We start from the raw sequence: 27126 nt of genomic DNA, 5'->3' as shown, positions 1-27126 counted from the left end.
AAGTCTAAAATAGAGCATATCCTCTGGGGAAAAAACTATGGATGGCTGATGCTAACCAATCCCCTACCTTGGAAGCATAGATGAATCTCCACCCTCCACGACACCTATCTTCCTTAATTTCAATAGCTTCCTCAAAGGGAAAAACCGTGGTTAAAATTCATTTATTTTTCTTTCTTTCTTTTATTAAAAACATTCATTTATTAAAACCTTTCATTCCTGACAGTGCTCACACGTGTCTCTATGTCTATTCCAGGGACTTTTTGAAGAAACTTGTGTCCTTCTCAACTTCGGCCCGAAATAGAGCTTATGACATCGATTAAAATTAATTAAGTATACAATTTATAATAGTTAATTAATTATTAGACAATGCTCAGACCTCTCTCTGTTTCAAGGACTTTTTGAAGAAACCTTTGTCCTTCATAACTTCGGGCCAAAATAGAGCTTATGTCATTGATATGCGATCATCCAACGGTCATTAAGTTGATTGATTAATTTAACATTTAAATTTAAGTAATGAATAAATTTATACTTTGTTTATTTCATTTTATTTGCATGTATTTTTAGTTCTCTATCAGTTAATTGTTGAATTACTTTGTAGATCTAGGGTCAGTGGTTGGATCTTTAGGGTTTACAAATAGGTCAATATTTAGCATACATAGATGTGTGTACCTATATATATATATATATATATATATATATATATATATATATATATATATATATATATATATATATATATATATATATATATATATATATATATATATATATATATATATATATATATATATATATATATATATATATAATACATTTTCATATTATGATGTTATAGACGATTATGGATGTATTTATAATGCCTATATGTAATAATTTTAATCCATATGCTTGTGAATATGATGCTATGGATTATGACCTAACCTTTATGTTGAAAACACCACAAGATTGAGAGGGGGGTGAATTAGTCTAAACCAAATCCTAAAATTCTTTAATCACAAGTACTTATCAATTATCATTAACAAATTAAACGTCGATGCAAGATGAAACAAAAAAACACCAAACACATGAAAACCATGATTTTTACCTGGAAAACTCAATGTGGGAAAAACCATGGTGAGAATCACACTCACAATATAAATATAACTAAAATTAAAATTAATGACTTTCATATTTTATCCCGTTGTGCACTTCCCTTGATATCAACAATCTAGATCTTCACGCGACTGCACATTTAGATCAAGATGCTCTTTCATCTTAACTCCGCAGTCCCGCCGCACACATGGCACATGGGCTATGTTGACGTCGGGCTCTTCTTAAGTGGACCAATAAGATTATGCATGCTAGAGGTCAAAAGACACGTTAGAAAGGGTTGGCCCAATCTATCCTCCTCGTTAATTAAGTATACAATTTATAATAGTTAATTAGGCAATTCTCAGACCTATCTCTATTCCGACGACTTTTTGAAGAAACCTTTGTCCTTCATAACTTTGGGCTGAAATAGAGCTTATGTCGTTGATCTGTGATCATTCAACGGTCATTAAATTGATTTATTGATTAATTAATTACAGACTTATAGTTGACTAGCACTTGCAGCTCATTATATGGATAGCAGAAAGAAAATTAAAGATGAATTTTAATGAAGTTTAATAATATACAAGTGAATAAATTAATCTAGTATTTAAATCCAAGTAATGAATAAATTTAAAATCAAAAAGTGCCTCATTTGCACTTATAGAGGTGGAATTAATATCGAATCATGCAAATTGATTGTAGATCAAAGCTCAGACAACACATTGATGGCAGAGCATGGGGATTAGAATTTGAAGAGGATGTGAACAAGGTGAAGAGGGCCTTGCAAACTTTAATTACAACAAAATACCTAGGAGGGATGGATTCAATTTGGGAGTGAATTTCATCATTTCTGAAGGGTCAACAGAGCCTGCAGACCCACTACCCTTTGTTCGCTGGCAAGAGGATGAGTTGAAGGTGAGATGCATAGAGCTCGCAAGAAGAGGATGGGAGGTGGGTATTAGGGTTTGTTTCAGATTTTCCTTCGGTGGTGGCAAGTATAGATAGATGGATTGGATGGAGGTTATTTGATGACTCCAATATTTTTGTAATTTTTTCTGAAGCTTTAAATCAATAAAATATCATATTACCTACTGGTAGGTCAAGAAAGTGACAATCTAATAAACCCTAATAGTAAATAGTTGTGCAAGGGCAACACCCATTATAATGTATTCTGGTTCCCCCAAAATAATGAAAGATTCACCAAAATAAATCATTTGAACAATTTTTGTTTTATAAGTGAATAGCTGGGTAGGGCCAGCACCCATTATATTAAGATTAAAAAGAAAAGATACAACAATATTTGGCTTGTAGCCAAAAATACATTCTCGGTAGTATTTATAATGATCACACATAACAACCCATAACCCACAATACAAAATTCAAGCATCAAAACAAAACGAAGCATCTACATCATACTTCAGGGCTAGGAGACATTCCCAGTCTGCCTTGCCACCTCCGCAGCTTCACATTCCTCCCTGACTTTCTTGGCTTTTAAGATGAGCGGGAAATCTTGTCCGCAGTTAGCATGAGCTTCGCCTACTGCAATTTCCTCCACACCGAGTTTGTCATCCTTAATCCATTCCTCCACTCCCCAGCTCCAATGCCCCCACAATCTCAGCCACATCCTCCTCATCAATTTTATCTTCATCTACCAACCCTTCAATGGTCAGGTAGTCCCAATGCCAATCATCCTCCTCAGGTTCCTTGATTTTGGTTACATACATGAGGAAATTGGTACTGCATAGTATATCACTCCTTCGTGCCTACAATTGCGCATCTTGTGTTTGCACAATCAAAAATTTAAACCCTTCGAATGTAATAGTTTTGTGGGAGGGGAATGAGGAGGTTCTCATCCACATTGTCGATGATCACATCAATGTCACACAAATATGCATGCTCGAACACCATCGGGGTGAGTTTTTTGCCCACTCCTTGGAAACCATGACATATAATAGCATGGCAAGAAAAAAGGTCAGAATGTCTGAACTGACCCTATGCCTATGATATGCCATCAGAAACTCCAACCCTAGCACTGTCTTGACCACATGCATTATGTACGGGTGGCCATTCACCAAGACCCCCCCAACTGTTTATCTGTGACTTCACCTACAAACATTGTCTATGGTTTTGTTGCCCTAAGCATAATTGGTGTGTCCATCACTCTCACCTCAGTGTTTCCAACTTGAACATGTAATGTAAAAATACGGTTATACCCCAATGCCCAATTTAAAGGCATTCGATCAGCTTCAACATAAATGTCTCATTAAATGCACACTTACCATAAGTTGCCTTGTGCGATATATATTAATAGTATATATATATCTTATTTTTTATATTTTTCTAATTTTTTATACAAGTACATAAACCCACAAACAAAATTTCACTTTCACAAGAGATTTGCAAAGACAAATAACAAAACCATTGATATTATTATTCATGTGAGATCAAGAAGTACATTCTAGAGACTATATCTATAGTAATTATCATGACAGATCATAAACTAATTAATATTGTTGAAGGAGTATATACATTTTTCACTGTGGAAGACTCCACATTCTAACTTAGACACTACTACTGTACCCTTTTCCAAAGAGACCAAGATTCCCTCTAAAAAATTCTCTTAATTACAGCCTTGGAATTCCTTTTATAAGAGTAAGGAATGCAACAAGCTTCAGGCTGTATATACCTGTCGTGTTCTCATTTGACATATGTTTGTTCTATACGCATGGAAATGATATATTCCCAATATGAAACCTAAAATAGAATAGGATAACTTATCAAAACATATGACTAAAACTATCATGAAACTATCATGGACCACGGTGAAGAATAAAATACTGTTGAAATTCAACTGCTTGAGTCGCGCCACCATTGAATTGTTGATAATTTTATGGATGCAAGATTCTAACTATAAAAACTAGAGGAGTAGTTTTACGGATGCAAGATTATAGCTATAAAAACTAGTGGATGAGATCCACAAAAACTACTGGATGAGCTCCAAAGATGGGTATTGTAATCAGAATAGGGGTCCAACTTTAGTTATCAAAACTAAACAGGCTCTTTGCTAGAGCCAACTCTTCCTTGTCCTCATTGTTCTCCTCCCCACTCCCTCTCACTCGTAGGCTTTAGGAGACGAGGGGGAGAATGTAGGAAGCCAAGGAAAGGCCATCTACAACTGCATATGGCCTTTGAAAATCCCTTTAGCTACCTCCTCAGATTTGAAAGTCCCTTTAGCTACAAAGCAATCTATTGTGCTACTGTAAACACAACCTTCTTGAAATATTCTCCACCCGGTGTCATTAAACTTATATCTTATGAACACACAGGAAATATCTACATATGGGCATTCTATTTCTGATACTATTCTTGAACAAGTGTGGAGGGAAATATTTATTATGCTCCTTGATCAACTCAACTGCTACCAATTTATGAAAAACCTCAAAGCTCTAAATTTAGAAGTTCTAAATATTCCTTTTCACCTTTTTGCCTTTCCAAAGAATCAGAACTCTCCATGTTGGCATGCAAGTCTTCATGTCACCTAATGAAAGGATCAAAACTCATCAGTCTGCTATAATCATTTAACCACCAATTCAATATTTTCTTCAAGAACAAGCTAACATTCGTACCCATGCAACTCTTCATCAAAATGACAAGCATAAAGTTTTCTGACAGGAGGAGTGTTTTCTATGCGAAATGATCGCTTAGAATATGAGATGAAGATTTCATATGTGCTAAAAAGTACATTTCTAATTTCAATGGATATGCGATACACTTTCTATATGGGTTATTTTCCAAAAAGAATGTGAAAGACGTGCCTTAATTATTCTACATTTAATTAGACTTTAATTTTGATGTATTTCTGAAACAAAGGAAATTGCACTTTGATTTTGATGTATTTCTGAAACAGATCTCAGAGTCGAATATGAGATCAAGAATGCAAACCCACGCAGTAGATAATTTTATAATAGTGAGTCACTTAAGCATTAATGCCTAGCATTAACACAACTTCATGTGTAGTTGCACAAATTATTCTCATAGATCCATTGCATTACTCCAGACTTACAGTAACTTGCAAATTGAATGTAATTCCTTCCTTGAATGAAATCCACATTCACACTACACAGTCAAACATTGATAATGAAATTTCCAAGACAAATCAAAATATCCTTAATATTATGATTCACCATTCATGTAATATCTGAAAGTACAAATGAAGACAATGTTAGCAACAATAATAAATATAGTAGTCTATTCATGGACTAATTGAAAAACTACTGAAAGAAAGTGTACATTCTTTCACCATGAAACCATCCTACACACTAGACAAGACAAAGCCTCATTTCTAGTTCTACTTTCCTTGGAGATGAGAAAATTACATAATCCTTCTTTATGACCTTGATATTCCTTTTATAATCATAAGGAATGCAACAAGCTACCAGCCTTTTACAATAATGTGTAACATGTATTGCAATGTCATAAAACCTCCAGGCCAGTATCCATGAAATCTTCCATGAATGTGAACTACCTTATGAGCCATGCCACTATCACACATTTGTGGTTATTGATGCAGCGAATACTAGGATACAAGAATGTGCATTTCTTGGTAGGGGAGAACTTTGAGAGTTTTGATCAAGCAGGGATGCTTGACTCCAAAACCGCATCTTCTGTGCCTTCACACAACTTTCTCTCTGCATTCTACTCATTATAAGGGGGACATGGCAGTTTCCAGAGAGATCAGAATTATTTGTAACTACAGCCAAAGTCTGTAGTTGCACTCGAGCCTTTTAATAACCCTCTGGTTATCATTGGCTATTTTAATAACCCTCTGGCTACAAGGTAAGTCGTCAATTTTCTTTACTTCATGGAATCTGCAAACCTTCAGCCATATCTCCTTATGCCAAAATTCAGCCACACCTTCTATGCACTTCATTTTAAAACCTCTCCAAGCAAAACAACAACAATTACTAAAAACTTATCTCTTGAAAATGTCTACCTTATACATTCTAAAATGCAGCATGCAAATGATATAACTTCTATCTTCTATATTTTGAAATGTAGCATGCAAATAATAACCATATTTCTCAATTTGTGAAGTGGCGGCAATTGACTCTCAGGTCTATACTTTAGATTATTCCACATACTATATTAATCTATGTGAGATGTAATTTTCTCTCATTCCACAAGAAAGATTTCATTCCAATAGTCCTGACACTTGTACATGACTCACAAACCTCAACACAGATTAAAATTGGTAGCTTCTCATTGAATATTAAATATGTGCTATCCTCCGTATTTTTTTTCCTTTGACACAAGCATTGTTTTGAGTTTTCTATGCAAAAGGATAGCAGAGAATCCTCGATCAAGATTTCATATGGATATACAAGACACTTACAACTAAGATGTGATGTGTTTACTATATTAGTTTTTTTCTCCAATTAGTAATGGAAGATTAGCCTTAATTATTCTACAATTTTTATGTGATTGAAAAACATTTGCCAATATAATTATTATTTTCCCCAAAAAATAATGAATGAGTCACCTTAATTTTTCTACATTTTCATGCAATATGAACAAATTTGCCAATGTAATTATTATTTTTCCCCAGAAACAATGAAATATTCGCCTTAATTTTTCAAAAAAAATCATGCAAAAGAAAAAGATTCGCTAATAAAATTAATATTTTTTCCCAAAAAGAATGAAAATTTTGCCTTTAATTTTTGTACAATTCTTACGCAACTGAGAAAAATTTGCCAATGGAATTTAATATTTTTCCCCTATTAAAAAAAAAATCGCCAAAAAAATTAATATTTTCCCCCTAAATATTGAAAGATTCACCAGGATTTTACACCTTTACCCAGGGGGGGGTTTCTTAAAGTTATTCATGATGAGATCTATTTTTTTTTTATTCTCATCCTGCACATCATCTAAACTATCTAAACACCTTTTTTATTCTCCATCCTTTGACCCATCCGATTCTTCTTTCACTTGTATATCTTCTTTTTATTCTTTTTTTGGTTTGAAGTGCAGTATTTTAGTTCTTAATTTTTCCTTTGGCCATTCTTCTTGTGAACAAGCTCCAAACTCCTTGAAAATCACATCTCTAAAACAAATCATTTTCTAAGATAGACAATTCCAAAGCTTATAACATAGACAATGTTCTCACTATAACCAACAAAAATACATTTGTGAGATTTTCAATCTAGTTTAGGTCACTTTTCTTGAAGCATGTGAACATAAGCCTCACAACCAAGTACCCTTAAATGTGAGACAAAAGGATTTCTACTTATCCATACTTCATAAGGCTTTTTATCAACACAATCTAAACAAAGAAATTTGTTAATCAAATTATAAAAAGTAATTATAACCTCTACCCAAAAGCATAAATCTAGCTTCACACCACTCAACATACTTTTATCCATTTCCATTAAGGTTTGAACCATTCTTTTTGCTAACCCATTTTTTGGGGGAGTATAGGGTGTAGTTTGAATTAATAAAAAATATGTGCATTCTTATAAAAATTATCAATTTCCCTAGAACAATATTCTCCACCATTTTTAGATCTCAAAACCCTTATCTTATAATCTAGTTTTACATTCCTTAAACTTTGTGAAAATCTCAAAGTTCTAACACATAAAATAAATCTAGGTGTATCTAGAGACACAATCAATGAATGTAGCATAGTATTAAGATTAACTAGAAGAATCAACATCCACTAGACCAAACATGTTTGAATGAATGATTTCTAATAAGCTCTTAGCTTTATTAGTTCCAAAAAAAATTATCTATTGCGTTTTCCAAAAATACAATGCTCATAGAAATATATTTTTACCAACAAAATTATCAGAAAGTTTGTCAATCAACTTTTTATTAATAATAGCCCTCAAACCTTTTTGACTCATGTGACACAAATGGTGGTGCCACAACATACAAGCATTTTCAATGCTAGTTACATTGGTGGAGTTACAAAAATGGAGAGATTAAGCCTAAACAAAGTTTCAATCCAAGATCCTTTAGCAACCACCAAATTTCCTCTTACCATACCTACAACTAAACTTTTGAAATGCCAAATGCACTCTAGATTCATTTGACTTGTAGACAAAAAGAATTTTCTTAGAAGACATGGAATATAAAAAAACAGTATCAAGAGTTTTAATTCTTCAATCATGGGAATACAATTTTACCTTTCCCATACCAACACTCTACTTAGTACTATCATCACCGATTAAAACCTCCTCTCCATCATAAGCCGAATATGTAGAAAACCACTCCTTGTGAGTAGCCATATGGTAAGAGCAACTTGAATCAATAAGCCAAGCATCATCACTTATAGTGTTATTATAAATAAATAAAACATCATCATAGGACTTTTCAATGAAGGAGAAAATTCATTTTTTTTGTTCTTACATTCCTTATTCACATGTTCCCTTTTGTCGTAGTTCCAACATTTCACTTTTCCCTTCATTGGGGTAAATGTCTTTTATACTTAGATATATCATTCTTGTTGTCCCCTTTAGGCCCTCCTTTTTCTTTGGACTTTCTCCATACATGCAAAGCATCCTTGGAGTGAACATTCACGGATTTTTTTCTCATTTTCTCTAAAGAATAGTGGCAATAAGATTGTCAATATTTAATGTTGTAATATTTTCACTAATATAAATAATTAATTTTTTTCAAGTATTGGGTAAAGAACAAAGTGATAAGGCATTTATCTTCTTCTTCTATTAAAATATTTAGAAGAAATTTTAGTTAAAAAATAAATTAAAAGAATTCATATGATCTACAATAGAATCACCATCCTTCATTTTTTATGAACATAATCATCTTTTGAGATATAACTTATTATAAAGACTCTTAGTTTGATAAATATAACCTATCCTCTTTCACAATTTGTATGTGTACTAGCCTCCACAAAAGCATTCAAGAGGACAAAGCCTACAAGACACAATTGTATAGTTCCTTGTTTTCCCTTGTCAAGTTCCAAGAAATATTCATTAGACATAGTAGAAGGCTTTATTTCTACTAAAATAAACAACCACTAAATCTCTTTTCTAAGGATATCATCTTTCAACTTCCACATCTTGTACCCAAAACCATTGAATTTCTTAGTATCCATATGGGAGGTAAAATCCATGGTATACAATCTTTCCTCAAATTTGTGAAACCCCACAATGAAAAAGCTCGCACTACAACAAAATATTTTTTGATCACTTAAAATAAAGGTGTTCCTCTTTTTATAAAATCATTAGCTCTAATACGAAATGTTGTAGAACAAGATGAAACTTTCGCAATAAAAACTTCTTCAAGCGTACGTAAATAAGAAATTATTTCTTATCAAATACTACCCAAATAGATTATTATATGATTGCAAAATTCAACAATAGAATAAAGAACAACAAACCATAGTTGACAGATTATTTATGTTGAGAAACCCTTTTGAGAAAAAAATCCATAAGAGAAAGAGGACATGTATATTATTGATCTTCAAGGAAGAGATGTACACCAACACACTAACAATATGATCTTTTACAATATTTGGTAGCATCTAGATACCTACAATACAACATATGCATCTACTAACTCGTGTCCAATTTATTGTTAGAAATTGCATGCAAAAAATATCAATTATATGCAAATAAAGATTAAATAGAGGAATGAACAACACATAATAATAACAAAGAGGAGATAATTTTAACGTGATTCACCCAAACTCAGGCTACATCCACCAAACAGAGAGTCCAATATTATTATCTAGTAAATCGAACCGATTACAACTAGGAATCCCTTGCAACTCAATACCGCTGAAAAAATGCTACAAAATTCTCTACAGAAAACCCTAACCCTTAGCCTTTTTATCAAGACTTGTGTCGGTTACAAAATTAGGGTTACAACATGTCACCCAATATAAAAATAATACTCGACACCTTTATAAAATAATAAGTCTTTTTGGCCTCGTGGGGTGTTGCCCCTCGACCCTGCTCTGTATAGCGATAGGGAGCTCACCAAGGGCGTTGCCCCTGGATCCTGCAAGGGGTGTTGCCCCTTGACCCCATCTTGGGGGTTCTGCCCCCAAACCCCCATAAAAAAATATGTGGGGAAACCGTGCCGATAGAAGTAGGGAAAATTTTACCTCCAAGTCTGATTAGGCTCCATATAACAACAATCTCCCACTTGGAGATTGATCATAACACTGTTGACCCTGTAGCTCCACTGGAATGAAACACCCTGGACTCTACTATTTTGTTTTATTGTTTTCAATCTTGAAGACCAATTGAATATGAAGAGGAGATCAACTTCTCCCTTGTCACTACCTTTGTAAACATATCCGCTAGATTTTCATCTGTACATATCTTTTCCATCCTTAATTGTCCATTATCCAACATTGACTGAATGAAGTGATACCTCAACTGTATGTGTTTTGTCTTTGAATGCAAGGCATAATTATTTGCAAGATGGATGTCACTCTGGCTACCTGTAAACAAATAACTATTAGTTTGTCTTTTGCCCAATTCTTCCATGAAAGATTGTAGCCATATCATCTCTTTGCTTGCCTCTATTGCAACTACATACTTTGCCTCTGTGGTGGCTAAAGAAAGTACCTTTTTCAACTTGGAGAGCCAACTCACCACTATCCCACCGACAGTAAAGACATAACCTATAGTACTCCGCCTGGTATCAATATCCCCTGCCAAATCTGAGTCTACAAAACCTGCTAAATCAGTATTAGAGACCCCAAGACATAAATATTTATTGGATGTACCTCTCAAATACCTAAGAACCCATTTTACTGCATTCCAATGCTCCAATCTGGGATTACTCATATACCTGCTTACAACTCCAACAACATGTGCAATATCCAGTCTCATGCATACTATGGCATGCATTAAACTTCCTACAGCTAAAGCATATGGTACCATGGACATTTTGTCTTTCTCCTCTTGTGTCTTTGGACACATCTCCTTAGTCAATTTCAAATGACTAGGCAAAGGTGTGCTGACTGCTTTTGCATTCTCCATATGAAATCTTTGCAACACCTTTTCAACATAATCAGCCTGAGATAGAGTCAATTGTTTGTTCTACCTATCTCTACAAATTTTCATACCAAGGATTTGTTTTGCCGCCCCCAAATACTTCATAGCAAATGATTTTGCTAATTGTTGTTTTAACTCTTTAATGTGATCCATGTTAGACCCCGCTACAAGCCTGTCATCAATATATAAACATACAATAATGTAGCTATCATTGTCCAACTTCTTGAAATAAACATAATTATCAATATTACACCTGTTGTAGCCTTAGTCATAAAACTATCAAATTTCAAGGACCATTGCTGAGGTGCTTGTTTTAGGCCATATAAACTCTTCTGCAATCTGCACACTAATTTCTCCTTACCTTGGACCTCGAATCCTTGGGGTTGTTCCATATATATATATATATATATATATATATATATATATATATATATATATATATATATATATCTTCCTCCAAATCACCATGGAGAAAGGCAGTTTTCACATCTAGTTGTTCCAAATGCAAATCTTCAGCAGCTACAATACTTAAAACAGTACGAATAGAAGTCATCTTAACAATTGGAGAAAAAATCTCAGCAAAACCAATGCCCTTTTTCGTGCAAATCCTTTAACAACTAGCCTGGCTTTAAATCTATGCTTACCTCCATCTTCCTCTTTTAACCTATCAACCCATTTGTTTTGTAAAGCCTTTTTACTTGCATGCAACTTACATAATTTCCATGTCTGATTTTTGTGCAAGATGTCCATTTCTTCTTTCATGGAAAGCTCCCATTGAACCTTTGTATCCACCTGCATAGCTTCATTATATCCTTCTAGTTCACCAACATTTATTAACAAAATAGAATACAAAGAGGGAGATAACCTTTCAGGAGGTCTACTTAGCCTTGTTGACCATCTAACATTCATTGGAGTTTGTGGTATTTCTAGTTGTTATTGCAGAGCATGAAGAACTACTGGAACATCACTATCTTGAATATCATCCAACACAACAAAATCCTTTTCTTTCTTCTCATGTTGTTGCAACTGATCTTTGTACAACACCTTCTCATTGAATACGACATCCTTGCTTCTCACAATTTTCAAATTTTCAACATCCCAAAGCCTATAACCAAATCCATTAATGCCATATTCAACGGAAATATATATATTTTTTATTTTGCATCTACCTTGGTTCTATTTTTAGAATCTACATGTGCAAATACTTCACATTCGAAGGTTTTGAGAAAAGAATAACTCACCTTCTTACATGTCCATGCTTCCTCTGGAATACCACAACACAAAGGAGTTAAAGGACCTTTAGTAATTAAATATACAACAGTATTGACAGCCTTTGCCCACATGTTTAAAGTCAACCCAACATGCAATCTCATGCTCCTTGCATGCTCCATTGTTGCCCTATTCATGCACTCAACTACTCCATTTTCTTGTGGAGTCTATGGAACCATTTTCTGCCCACGAATTCCATTAAAGGAACAATAATCCTCAAATTCTTTGCTGCAATATTCACCACCATTATCAGACCTGAGACATTTTAGTCTTTTACTCGTCTCATTCTCAACCAAGCTTCTCCATTTCTTAAATGTTTCAAAAACATCAAATTTTTAAGTAAATAAATCCAAACATTCCTAGTTGCATCATTTATGAATGTAACATAATATCAAGAGCCATCGATAGAAAATACCTGAGCCGATCCCCATACATCTGTATGCACAAGCTCCAACTTTTCATCTTTCTTTTGCTTCCCATCCTTGAGAAAACTAACTCTCTTTTGTTTACCATACACACAACTTTCACAGAAATCTATATTAATGCATTTCAAATTTGGTAAAAGCCTTTTAGAATGAAGTACCTTCATACTTTTTTCACTCATATGCCCAAGTCTTTTGTGCCACAGTTTTGTCTCAGAACCTACAACAACTATTTTAGTATCTTCCTAGGAATCTGCAACAACTGTTCCTGAATTTGTTTGGGTTTTCTCTGCAACAACTAAAGTAGAAGGAACAGTATGACCTGTATAGAGATATAAGGTGCCTACTTTCACACCTTTTGTTACTATCAAGGCACCTCTTGCAAGCTTCCAATAACTGTGCAACCTTCATCACCTAGCTACTCTACTAAAATTAAATTCCTACTCAGCCTTGGAACATGCCTTACCTCTTGTAGTAGCCAATGATTCCCATTCTCCAACTTAATCTTAATTCTTCCCTTTCCAACAATCTGACAGGGTTCATTATCTCCCAAATAAACCAACCCAAAATCCCCTTGTACATAATCAATAAAATAACTTCTACAGGGCGTAGCATGAAATGAGGCCCTTGAATCTTAAACCCATGAATCATCAAAATTATCTAGGGAAAGAATCAAAGCTTCTATAGATTTATTACTTACCACATTTGCCTCCTTATTACCCTCTTGTTTGTCTCCTTCTTTATTCTTTCGAGATCAACAATCTTTCTTCAGATGACCCGGTTTCCCACAGTACCAACAATCTTTTGGTCCTTTGGATTGGGATCTCTTGTCCTTTGATTTTCCTTGTGACTTCCCACAACCTCTAGAACCTTTTCCTCTCTCCTTTGGTCTACCCCTTCTTTCTGCATTCAAAACACTACCTGATGTGAATCCACCTGAGCTTTTCCTATGAATTTCCTCACTCACAAGAACACCAACAACATCATCAAATTTTAAGGTATTTGAACCATAAACACAGTTACTAATCGCCATTACCAAACCATTCCAACTTTTAGGCAAAGAAGATAATATCAAGAGAGCCCTAACTTCTTCATCAAAATTTACCTTTAAAGAAGACAATTGACTGGGAATCGTATTAAACTCATTTAAATGATTTGTCACATATACACCTTCAATCATTTTCATATTAAATAGATGCTTCATAAGAAATACCTTATTTAAGGTTGAGTGTTTTTCATACAATTTAGCTAGTGCCGACATCAGTTCTACAGTCGTTGTTGCTTTTGTTATATTGAATTCTATAGACGGTGTCAAGCATAGCTGAATGGTTCCCAGTGCCTTTCTGTCCAAAATATTCCAATCCTCATCACTCATTGTGCCTTTCTTGGCTGTTCCTTCCAATGGCCTCCATAAATCCTTCTGATATAGATAATCCTCCATCTGCATCTTCCATAACTGATAGTTCAACCCATTGAATTTTTCTACCTTCAATTTACCCTCGTCTGACATTGCTCCCACTTAACCGTGAGACTCCCACTCAACCGTGAGATCTTCTTCTAGATGATAATCAAACACAACCAACTCTGATACCACTTGTTAGAAATTGTATACAAAAAATATCAATTATATGCAAATAAAGATTAAACAGAGGAATGAACAACACAAAAATAATAACAAAGAGGAGACAATTTTAACATGGTTCACCCAAACTTGGGCTACATCCAACAAACATAGAGTCAAATATTATTATCCAGTAAATCAAACTAATTACAACCAACAATCCCTTGCAACTCAATACCATTGCAAAAATGCTACAAAATTCTCTATAGAAAACTCTAACCCTTAGCCTTTTTATCAAGACTTATGTCGGTTACAAAATTAGGGTTACAACATGTCAACCAATAAAAAAATAACACCCGACGCCTTTATAAAATAATGTCTTTTTGGCCTCGTGGGGTGCTGCCCCTTGACCCCGCCCTGTATCGCGACAGGGAGCACGCCATGGGCCGTGCCTTGTCCCTCAATCCCACCCTGTATCGCAATAGGGAGCGCGCCAAGGGCGCTGCCCCCAAATCCTCGTAAAAAAATATGGGGGGAAACTACGTCGATAGAAGTAGGAAAAATTTAACCTCTGATTCTGATTAGGCTCCATATAACAACATTTATAAAAGAGATGGAATAAGCGTACCAATGTGGTATATTTAAACAAGATGTATGAAAACCACCTAGAATCTACATATGTCCCTATCCATTGACAATGTATATAAACATAGTAAATAATAATAACAAATATTCACATGGGATACACAAGGGTACCATAACCCACACCCAATAGGAAAAATGCAACACCCAAAGCATCTTACACCTCATTACTCCAATAGTTGACATGGACAACTTGTCACCCCAACATGCAACAACACACAATAAGGAATGACCCCATAATTTTGGGATCTCTTCATCTGCATTTGGATGCCCAACATGAGGATCCTCATTTAAAGTTTATAACTACCACCTAAAATTATATTTTTCCTTTATGAGTGCAATTACAATATGTCAAATAATTTATATTCAATATTTTACCTCTCATGTCCTTAAGTGTCCAAGCACACCTTCCAAGGATCATGGAGACACATCAAAATGGCTCAGGATTGTAAGGTTAATGTCACTTCATCTTAACAACTTTAACTTTATCGAGCCTTAGTATAAGTCATGCATTCTATATTCTCATTGTGTATGTTGAATTTTGAACCTATTGCAAACTTCTAATTAGCCCAATCATAAGCCTAAAATCTACAAAATCATTCAACCACACCAATGGAGCTCTAAATCAAATGCATGTAAATAAAATAAACAATAAATATATACCTCATAAAATTGATAAGCTTGACTCCAATGTCCTCCTATTCTTCAATATCTTGTGAATTAGATGTATTTGTTCTCAACATTAAGCACTAGCATATGATGGCATGAAGAAATGGAGAGTGGTTGATTGATAATATAAGCTATGATTCAATGCTAATGAAATCTTGAGAGATTTTTGCATAATCAATGTATACTTGAATTGTGGATGTCAAAATGAGAGAAAGAAGCCTCTTTTATGGAAATCTTCAAGAGAATTAACATTTGATATTGAGAGATTAACAAATAAAGGACGAGTTGAGACTAAGAGGTGGGTGGAATTTATGATGTGAAGAAGAGTTAAAGTGAGACACTTAACACATGACTAAGAGTTTAGTTTTAGAAAGAAGAGGATAATGAAATAATTAAATAAATAAATATTTTCATTTAATTAATAAAGGAAAACACTAGTTAGAAGTAATTAAATAAATAATAAATATTTATTCAATTTCAAGATAGAAAAGGTTGATGAATTAATTAATTAAATAAATTTTTAATTTAATTTAGTGGAAAAAGCTAATGAATTAATTTTTTTTAATAGATAAATAACTGCAGAGGGGCAACACCCTTGTATTAATCAAGATTTGAAAAATACAAACCTGGTTCAGAAAGAGTCGTAGGGGGAAAGAACCAGGAAGAAAACCCCCTACCATTGCTCCAAACAACGACTAAAAACCAACAGAGCTAGCGAGGATCCTACATTGCTAGACAAAATCAACCGGATGAGAACAAAATGTTGGTTGTTACTATGCCTAATTTGGCCAAAGGCCTACAATCTTCTTAACAGTACAAAGAACTTGAGAAATGGAATACCAAAGAGAACCGACACACAGAGTCGAGGAGGTCAAAACATTTCAAGGTTCTTTAGAGCTTGAATCTGGGTCCTTGTCATCGGGTGCAGGAGCAGTAACAACATCCAATATTATCGGGCAATCATTCCCACAAGCAGCATGAGCCATCGATTCCACTTTTTCCCAGGGGTGACGGACATCACTTGGAAACCACTCTTCTCCACAACCAAGACCCCAAGAGTTTCCATCATCTATGTCACTGTTGGCCAAAATACCAATGTCTCCTCTGCCTAAAAGCCCTTCATCCTGAATATAGGTTCTTCTCTAGGCAGTCGTGAAGCTGGGAAGTATTCTGGAAACCTTGAAAAGGAACTCAATATTTTTGTTAATGTTAGGCCAGGAGGCCTCCAAGGCTTTGAAATCAAGACAGGTTACTATCACCTCTTTCCTCACCTCCACACCATTTCTCAAACTCATATAATAATTTTGGGGAAAGGGCATTCTACGATTGTCATCGACATTATCCAGTATGGCATGAATTTCCCCAAGGAAGCAGTGCTCGAACACCATTTGAGTGAACAGCTTCGCCCTTTGCTTGCTAGTCCCCATGTAGAGAAACATCACTAAAAAGAAAGTCGGAATGTCTGCATTGGCTCTATATCTGTGGTAAGCATTTAAGAATTCCTTCCCCAAAATTCTTTTTACATAGTGCAGAATTAAAGGGTGATTTGAGGAAAGATCTGATTGTAGGCGCTTATCAGAAATTTTGCCTAGAAACACCATCTGATGGCATGTTGCCTCCAACAATATCAGTGTATCCATTGTATAAACAATAAAGCAAGAAAGGGGAAGAGTTTGATATGCTTAAATTAAGCAGGCCTTCCTTTATTTATCTCAACAACTCATAAAGGATGAGGAGCTCGAGGACCTGGCTAAACTGTGCCAAATTACTTCACACAAACAAAACACATCTTAAGCATGTCGCAATTGATTGCCTCTTTGATGTTTGTCGTCATCCAACTTTATCATATCTAAAAGTAATTATGGGCATAAGATTACCTTTCTGACAACATCTACACCAGAACTGGAGTTAATGACCCTGGTAAGGTCATATTACCGGAACCATAAAAAATACTAATAGGAGACAAATGCAGAGACCTATGCAACTGACAGCATAGCCAACTGTTAGACCTCGCAGCTGGGGGGGATACCCCTACCGATAAGAGCCAGAAGGAAACCACAATTGAAGAAAAATCCCACACCTAGTAAGAATTCACCCCTGGTAAGAACTACAAACCAATAGAGGCCAAGACCATCAGGTAAACAAAGTTGTTTCATTCTTAGACCAAGATAGGTTGCATAACTTAAACAATATTAACCACCATAACCAAATATAGATGTGCTCAAACCGTATGTCCTGGATCAAGGCCTCCATCTGCACAAGGTGACATGAGGAGAGAACTAATTGCAACCACTTATCAAAATTTTTGCTAGATTATCTTTCTGACAACATCTATTCCGACACTGGAGTAAATGACCCAATTAAGACCATATTACTAGAACATAATAAATACCAGTAAGAGACAAGTGCAAGAGACCGCACAACTAGGTGGGATATCCCTATCAGTAGGAGCTAGAAGGATACCACAATCAAACAAAAACCAACACCCGATAAGAGATCACCTCCTGGTAAGTACTACAAACCAGTAGAACCCAAGACCATCGGGGAAATAAAGTCGGATCATTCATCTGCCATGATAGGTTGCAACACTTTAACCATATAAATTGCTAAAATCAAAATTTATCTATGCCCTAGTCGTAAGCCCCAGATCAAGGCCTCCATCTACAATTTCCATCTTAGATAGTCTATCTACTGCCATATTGCCTTCTCTATAGATATGGCTAATCTGAAATTCTTCAACGGTCTCAAGCAAATCCACCATCGGTTGAAGCCAAAGGTTAAGATGCCAACTAGGGGTTTGGTTACCATGAATATCATTGATAACATTCAATGAATCACCCTCCAAATGGATTCTTTTTATCCCCAACTCAATCCCCAATTGCAAACCTCTTAATGTCGCTTGGAATTCAGCCTCATTGTTAGTGGCCATACCAATATCTTCAGAGATTTCCTTAATACAGATGCCTTCAAAATCTCTAATAATACAACCAATTCCACTCTGCCCTGGATTCTCTGCAAAGGAACCATCGAAGTTAATCTTATGCCACCCTGGATCTGGGATTTCCCATTTAACACCCAATCTTGGATTAGCCAGTATCTCAGGGTTAGCACTTCAAAAAAGCGGGGGGATGATCAAATTTGGGAATGCAAGCTTTAACTTCCAATCCCAGTCAGTGTGTAGATTCTTTTTGAGTGTTTTGGACTTAGCCAATTCATTCAAGAGCTCAACCAGGTGATTCTCAATTTTCCCACAAAGGGCAATCTAGCCCATATCTTTATCCTGGAAAACTCTACAATTCCTCTCTTTCCAAATTTCCCAAATCAGCAATGAGGGCAGGATGACAAATAAGTCCCCAAATAACGCCTTGCATTTTGATTTAGGCCATAATAGAAACCAATCATCCAAACCTTTCGGAAAAGGGCATGCAAGATTTAATTTACCCATAAAATGCCATCAACAGTTGCTGGAGAATTTATAGTGAAGCAGAAGGTGATCAATTGTCTCCTCTTGATTTCAACATAATACACATCTACTAGGCCCATTAGTACCCAATTTAAGGAGTCTTTCACCAGTTAGAATCTTCCTCTGGAAAGCCATTCAAGCAAAGGAACCTGCTTTAGGAAGTAGATGTCTGTGCCAGAATAGATTAACCGACCAATCCTTCTTATCTACCGTAGCTTCTTTCAATTTATAGCCAAAACATACCTTATACTTACCATCAGACGAGCCACACCATCTAATGATGTCCTCATCCAGGGATGGATGAATGATTTGATTCCTTAGAATACCGACAAAAATGTCTTTTTGATTTTGGACTAAGTCCAAGGGGTCTAGAGAATTCCACACCCATCTATCAATACCATTCTCCTTAACTGAATGACCATAATCATAGACTTTGTGTCCCCAAAGCCAACATGTTTCTCTCATTATAGATTGAAGAGCGGGTTATGACACAAGGCTTCTTCACCACTCCAAGAATCGAGCCAGAAGGATGCATTCCTCCCATTTTTGACATCCCAAGTGACCTAATTGCTTATGATTTCTCTGCATTCCAGAATGAAATTCCAAATGGTCGAACCCTTGGGTGGGTTGATAACTGTGAGAATCATTTTAGGCTCAAGTGAGTCAAAATATTTGTGTTTTAGGATTCGTACCCACTTCTGATTACCACCTCTACAAATTTCCCATACCAATTTTGCTCCCATAGCCAAATTCATAATAAAAATCCGTTGAATTCCAGCACCCCCAACATTTTTTGGTTGACTGATTTTATTCTAGGCAATCAGGGGAAATTTCCCTTTGTCATCTGACCTATTCCAAAGGAAATTACTCATTATAGTAATTAACTCATCTTCTATGGTAGCCGATAGTCTCAAGCAAGCCATGGAAAAAATTGGTATGGCGGAGAGGACTGATTTTAACATAGTAAGCTTACTGGCAGATGATAACCACTTCCCTTTCCAATTTTCAAGCATAGATTTACATTTCTCAATAAGATGCGGCCAATAGCAAATCTTATTACTGCCAATGAAAATAGGAGCCCCAAGGAATTTACCCAGAAAGTTTGCGACTCTTAAATTGAGGATCCTTGGTAGAACACCTTGCAAATTCGACAAAGTGTTGATAAAGAAAACTTCAGACTTGTTCCAATTGATTTTTTGCCCTAATGCCTTGCAATAGTCATCTAGGCAAGTATTTATAGTCCTTGCCTCTCTTCTTCTAGAGACTCCAAACATACTAGTATCATAAGCAAATTGTAAGTGGATTGAATGTCCAACTCCTATAGCCACATTCACACCCAACCAACAACCATTATGGTGAAGAGATTTAATCAACCGACCTAAGGCTTCAGCCATAATTATAAACACAAATGGCGACATAGGATCCCCTTGGTGAATACCTCTCATTGAAGGGAAGAAACCGTGAGATGAACCATTAACCAAAATTGAGAATTTGGGTGTCGATAGACAATTCTTGACCCATGTGATCCATTCATTGCAGAAGCCAAATTTCCTTAATACTTCTACAAGAAATTCCCTGTCCACCATATCATATGCTTTCATAATATCCAACTTTAGAATCATACAAGAATATTTAGTTTTCCTTGCAGTGTGGAGTGTTTCATGAGCAGTGATGATGCCTTCAACAATAGAGCGTCCAGGGGCAAAGCCACTCTGCTCATATGAAATAATATGTTTTAGAAGAGGTTTTAATCTATTGGCAATGATCTTTGTTACTATTTTGTAGACTAAATTGCATAATGAAATTGGTCTAAAATCACCCATTTGCTGAGGGTTATTCTTTTTTGGGACTAAAGCTAGAAAGGTGTGATTAATAGCTCCCAACATAATCATTATTTTTTCTGGATTCTTCTACCACTAGGTGTAGGTCCTGGGAAATAATGTCCCAGAAATGCTGAAAGAAGGTCGTAGGAAAACCATTAGGGTCTGGAGTCTTATCAAAAATTCAGTTGGAAGGTAACTTTCCTGACTTCATCTAAGCCAATAGGTTTGAAGAGCTCTTTATTGTGTCTTTCAATTATTATAGAAGGGATTGAGTCTAGAATTTTGTTTCTTGCTTCCTGAACACTTTGGCATTTACCATTCATCAGAGATTCAAAATGTCTTATTGCTTCCTGAGCAATATCCTCATAGTCCCTGGCAATACTACCATCCGGCCTCACAATCTCTTATATTTTATTCCTGTTTCAGTTGGCAATAGCCGATCTGTGGAAGAAATTGGTATTTCCATCCCCATCCTTGAGCCAAAGTTCCTAGATTTCTGCCTCCAGTGAATTTCTTCACGCTGAAGAATTTCATTTAGTTCAGCCTTAAGAGAGCTCTCCCTTTTGAAAAGTTCTTCATTCATGTTTGTCTTTATGACAAAATTGGTTAATTCCTCCAGCTTAGCCGTGACCCTAAGTTTCTCCTTATGGATGTTTTGGAATTGACTCAAATTCCACTCTTTGATTTTGATCTTAATATACTTGACCTTCTTATTTAGCTTGAACAACCTCGAGTTATTTCCTAGTACCGGCTCATTCCACCATGCTGCTATCAATTCATGTAGTTCCAACACTCTGAGCCACATCATCTCAAACCGGAAAGGGTTGCCACCCTTGGATTGTCCTATGGACACATTTAGGCAAATAGGGAAATAATCTAAACCAACAAGGGGTATAATAGTTGATTCAAGAATAAGATTTTGTTCAAGCCAATCATCGGCCACCAGGAAACCGGTCTAGACGTTGTGCAATGTTAGTGAAACCAGTTCTCCTATTTGTCCATGTGAAGGTTCCATTCTTTGGGGCAACATCCAATAGCTGATTCTTTTCTACAAATTCTTGGAAGTCTTTCTGAACCATACCAATCCTTTGAATACCACCCTTCTTTTTAGTACCTGCCAGGATAGCATTGAAGTCGCCTGCATACACACGACTGCCCTTAGAAATATTTTGGAATCTATTTGATACAAGTGCCCAAATTTCTCGTTTGTCATTAGCAATAGAAGTTCAATAGACATTAAAGAGATTGAAACTCTCATTTTTGCATAAACTAGTGACCAAACAATATTGCCAATATTTATCTTCTCCAAGAAGTGTGATTTTAACATTCATAGGATTCCAGATTATTCCCATACCACTAGAGGTCCCCTCAGACTGCCTCAATAGACCTTTCCATTGTTTCCATGTTTTCATTTTTCTTTCTATCTCAGCTTGACTCCATTTAGTTTCCTGTAATACCCAAATATCTCACTTAGTCTCATCAATTTGATGCTTAATTAAGCACCATTTGTCAGGGGCATTAAGGCCCTTGACATTCCAGGATAGTAGCCTCATTGATCCTAGGGAAGGGGGTCCCCCTTCCCTAAATTAAGTTTGGGTTGCCCACTAGCTGCACCTGTGATTTTTAGCATTATTTTCCTTGATTTGCGTCCCCTTTTGCCCTTTGGTTTAAAGTTTGGAGCATTAATATATGAAGCAGTCTTCCCAAAACCTTTTGCAGTATTATCCATTATAAGGTTGGCAATTGGTTCAAAATCTTCTTCCCATTCCGAGGCAGAGGAAACAATTTCTACTTCTTCCAAGTCAGTGGTAAGGCCTTTCTTGCCCAAATCACCAGAGGCGTTTGGATCAACTGGTAGAGGGGAAATATTCTCATCCTCTGTCACCCTAAATTTACTAGCCTTAGTGGATTCTGAGGAAAGAGAAGCTGCAAGCTCTGCTGCAATTTCATTTTGAAGGGATTTAGCATCTTCCAATAGATTTAGTAGAGCTTGAGCACTATCACTATTGTTAGTATAGATCTGTTGCTGGCTAGATACAATGAGGGGAGAATTATCAATAGGATTATTAATTTCCACCTCCTTCATATTGGCCGCTGAGGATTGTTCTACATCATTTGTTCCCAGTATTTCTATATTTTCCTTATGTGACTTCTCATCAGTCGACTTAGTTTGCACACAAGCATAACTTCTTAAGATAGAGGCTGAAACTTCACATTCAAGACCAATATGTTCCCTTGAGAAGCATTTGAGGCAAAGATGCAATCAATCTTCTCCGTCGATCCTTTGAATCCATACCTTGCTGACACCAATAATTTTGACTTCTTCTAGGATTCTGGAAATTTGGCCGATATCAATGCATATCCTGATAAAACTACCCCAAACTCTATCCTCCAAAATGTCATCGACATATACAAAAGTGCCAAGCTCTTTGCAGATGTCTTTAATAATCTCAACTTGCCAATAGTCCGATGGGAAGTTGTATAGCCTTAACCAGACTGTGCTTTCTGGTAAGGTATGAAATCGGGGATTGAAATTAGGTATCCAATCAATAATATGCACTCCAATCCCATCCAATGTATAAGGACCTTTATTTTTAGCATTCCATATGTCCTCTTTTTTCATAAACTCAATCAGATAGTAATCATTCAAAAGAGCATTAAAGTTAATATTCTCCCCCCATTGCGATCTACACCATTTCTCAAAATTTTCCCTTAACCATTTACCTCCACCCCATTTAGTAAAAAAACAGTAATCTTGAAGATTTGACCTAGCCAAATTGATCTTGTTATCATCCAAAGTAACAGTGGGTCTCGATATTTTCCTTACTAGTTTGTGAATGTCTGGATAAATTGATGGTTGGTATCTACGCCAAGGCTCCTTTTGCCCCACTCGATCCAAGTTAGATCATTGGTTTCTGGCCAGAGCAATGGACCACCAGACCTTTGCACGATCGGCTGATGAAATTTTTTCTTGCCTAAACCACCCATTCCGAAACCTTTTAGGGCCATTACTCGGTGGAGGGTTGAAACCTTGCCTATAACAATTAGGGATGCTAAATCTTTTTGTCTTCAATACATAGGGATTAGGATTTAATATTGAATTCTAATTGCACGCCAATTCAGAAGCAAGAAGCTTTGCATTGCGAAACCAACCATCAACTGCTCCATGAAAAGCCATTCTTCTTCCATGCTTGCAAGTTTATTGGCCCGAGGTTACTATTTGTGTAAGGATGACTAATATCTATTTTCCTCTGTGGTCTTAGATCCCTACATCTTCTCTACACAGGATTAGGTACATCCACCTTCCATGGCAGACCTGAGATCTGATCTTTCCTTGCTGTTGACTCAAGAGTTGGTCACTTATCGACAATCTAGCTCCTCATTGCTTCGATTGGAAAGGCTTCATCAGCTTCATCGCTCCATGATCTAAACTTCCCCTAACCTCCCTTACCTTGGATCAAAGCCACAACAACCTGCTCATCGGTTAGGAGCTTGCTGCTGTCACTGCCTCTGTCGAATTTGCCACCTTCGCTCGCCATCCTTGAAAGAACCATCACATTATTCAATGTTTTTTAAGCTAATGAATTAATTAAACAAGAATATTTATTTAATTAATAAAGAAAAAGGGTAAAATAATTAACTCAATATATACCTTTGTGGGGATCATAGAGGTTGTTAGACTTCACAATTCATTAATACTTAAGATGAAAGTATGGAATATATTAGAATGCCAATAGAAGCCAAGTTGTCCACAATTCACCTTTACTACTACTAGTTGAGCCCATCATCTCTTCTAAATGTATTATAAATAGTGGTGTGAATAAATATTAAAAAACTATTTTCCCAATACATCCTAAGTGCCTGGGGACACTTTCCAAAAATATTGGAACCATGCAATATGACATAAGATTTACAAGGTAGATGACACCTTAATCCTAACAATGGGCACCAACAGATGTATGGATGAGGGAGTCCAAAAGTTTAACTAATGCAAACGACTTTGGCTTTGAATATACTTTTGACCTTATGAGCTTGAGAATGCTAATGGAATGATATTAGGAAATGGGAAACTCTGACACAACCACACGGATGAATTTTAAGTAAGGAATTAAGTGAGTCGTCAAGATTAGTAAGGAAGACATGCAAGTATGAACAACCCAAAAGTATTAAAGATCAATAAACACAAGGAAAACACATTTATATTAGGCATCCTTGAATGACAATACTTGGTAACAGAATATGAGTAATCTTGATAATTTGACATTTCAATATAATACACAAACACTTACACCTTTAGGATTCTTAGGATTTTAATAATAAAGGCTAATATTTTCAATGCATTTTTGGGGGAAAAAATAGGCACAGACACAAGATAATAATTTTAAATTTGGGAAAGGCTCTAACAAGACACATTATTCAAATGATGGAGCTTCAAGGTAGACCTACAATTAGGGTTTACAAATTATGCATGTGGCTGGGAAGTTTGCAATGTAAATTGATGAGGATAAAAACTTGGGAAGCAACTTGCAAAAGTTGCATGGTAATTCCAATGTCCCACAAGGAATAAAGGGAGCAATAAACAAAGATTAAAACACAACTTGCAAATGTTACAAAGTATGTAGTATTTGAAGGTCCATAGAGAACAAAGGACATGAGAATCAAAACTTGGTATGCAATTTACAATTGTAAGGAAGGGCCAAAAGTTTGTGGGGCACAAGTATGGTAGAATCATGGATTTGAGAAGCAATGATACAATTTGCAAGGAGTGAAAAGTTTGTCAAGACTAACTATTAGAAAATTTAATTTAGGTTGAAATTTGCAATAGCTTCAAATTTGCATGGAAACATTAAAGTTTCATGAGGAACAAAGAAGAAAAGAATGAGAAATAAAAAAGAACCTGCAAAAGTTACAAACTTGCGTGTAGGGTCTAAATTTTTGTAGGCAATAAAGGAGGTAGGAAGAAAAGGTCAAGATGCAACTTGCATAAAAAATTCAAAGTTTCCCCATGACAAATTGAGTAAATTTCTCCAAATCTTAGAATTTTTAACAAATGAGAAGATCCCAAAGATTTAGTAGGATGTAAAACACAACTTAAAATGTGACTTGACAAAGGCGACCCATTTATGAGTTTTGGATTAATAATCTATGATGGGGCAAAAACAAGGAGATGAGGCAACACTTGTAAGTATGAAATTGTAAGTTTTCAAGGGAGTAACAACAAGGTTTTTATTGGAATGAATTACAAAAAAAATATCAACAATGAATAAAAGCCAAGTTTTCAGTCTTCTTAATAATGGAAAGATGAATTATGCAAAAATTGATCTTTGGAATGTTAATGTAAGCTACACTAGTTGCTTTATGCTAAACTTGATACTCTAATGATGCTCCATTCATGTGATGATGTGTTGAAATAAGGCACATTTTTCGATATGGTCACAATCTAGACCCCAATTCAAGAAACTTAGTACACAAGTGAACATCATCACATTTTAAAATTAACCTAGCTATGAGAAGTGTATTTAAAATTAGAGAACAAATTTACACTAAAAAATGCATCTAGGAAATGAAAATAAATAACATATAAGATGTGATAAATATAAAACAAACAAATAGATACAACACAAACAAACAAATAGAAAATTAATATATTACATCAACCATTACACACACCTAAATCAAATGCTAAATTGAGATGACAATATATAACTAATAAATAATTAATATGTTATATCATTCATTGCATAAAAACACCTAAATCAAATGCTAAATTAATATATATGACTAGTACATTTCATACTATACCAATAAAAGCAATTTTTTAGCCCATCTCCACCCTTGATCTAAAACACTCAAAATCTATAAAGAATACCTCTAAGATCACAATATATATAACTATTAAATAATTAATTTTTGTTTTCTTATGAGTAACATCTTCTAGTTGTTAAAAAGTTAGAACAATCCTATTTTTTCTAAATTAAACTTGTTGCCATTGATGATAACTTTTCTATTTGAATTTTTTTTTTCCAAAATCTATAAAGAAGACCTCTAAGATCACAATATATAACCATTAAATAATTAATATATTATATTAATCATTACACATAAACACCTAAATCAAATGCTAAATTAATATATGTGACTAGTACACTTATACTATACCAATAAAAGCAAATTCTTA

At 35.3% G+C, this 27126-nt stretch overlaps 1 protein-coding gene across 1 annotated transcript; it reads right to left on the bottom strand.

Annotated features, from left to right (window-relative positions):
• Nucleotides 1-18285: 18285 nt before the first annotated feature.
• On the bottom strand, nt 18286-21531 carry LOC131858964 (uncharacterized). The gene is made up of 2 exons (XM_059212464.1): nt 21347-21531; nt 18286-18742 (listed from the first exon to the last, which is right to left on the bottom strand). The coding sequence occupies exons 1-2, from the start codon at nt 21529-21531 to the stop codon at nt 18286-18288; spliced, it is 642 nt and encodes a 213-aa protein (XP_059068447.1).
• Nucleotides 21532-27126: the final 5595 nt, after the last annotated feature.

Source organism: Cryptomeria japonica, chromosome 10, assembly GCF_030272615.1.
Source record: "Cryptomeria japonica chromosome 10, Sugi_1.0, whole genome shotgun sequence".
In the NCBI taxonomy this organism is placed as follows: Eukaryota; Viridiplantae; Streptophyta; class Pinopsida; order Cupressales; family Cupressaceae; genus Cryptomeria; species Cryptomeria japonica.
The sequence above is the reverse complement of the archived record's forward strand: the minus strand, read 5'-3'. Positions and strand labels throughout refer to the sequence as shown.

Bases quoted from the DNA above. Each gene is read 5' to 3' on its own strand.
- LOC131858964 (XM_059212464.1), bottom strand. From the start codon at position 21,531: ATGAATGAAGAACTTTTCAAAAGGGAGAGCTCTCTTAAGGCTGAACTA. The intron at 18,743-21,346 runs GTGAGGCCGGAT...GGCTAATCCAAG, and splicing joins GGAATAAAATATAAGAGATT to ATTGGGTGTTAAATGGGAAA.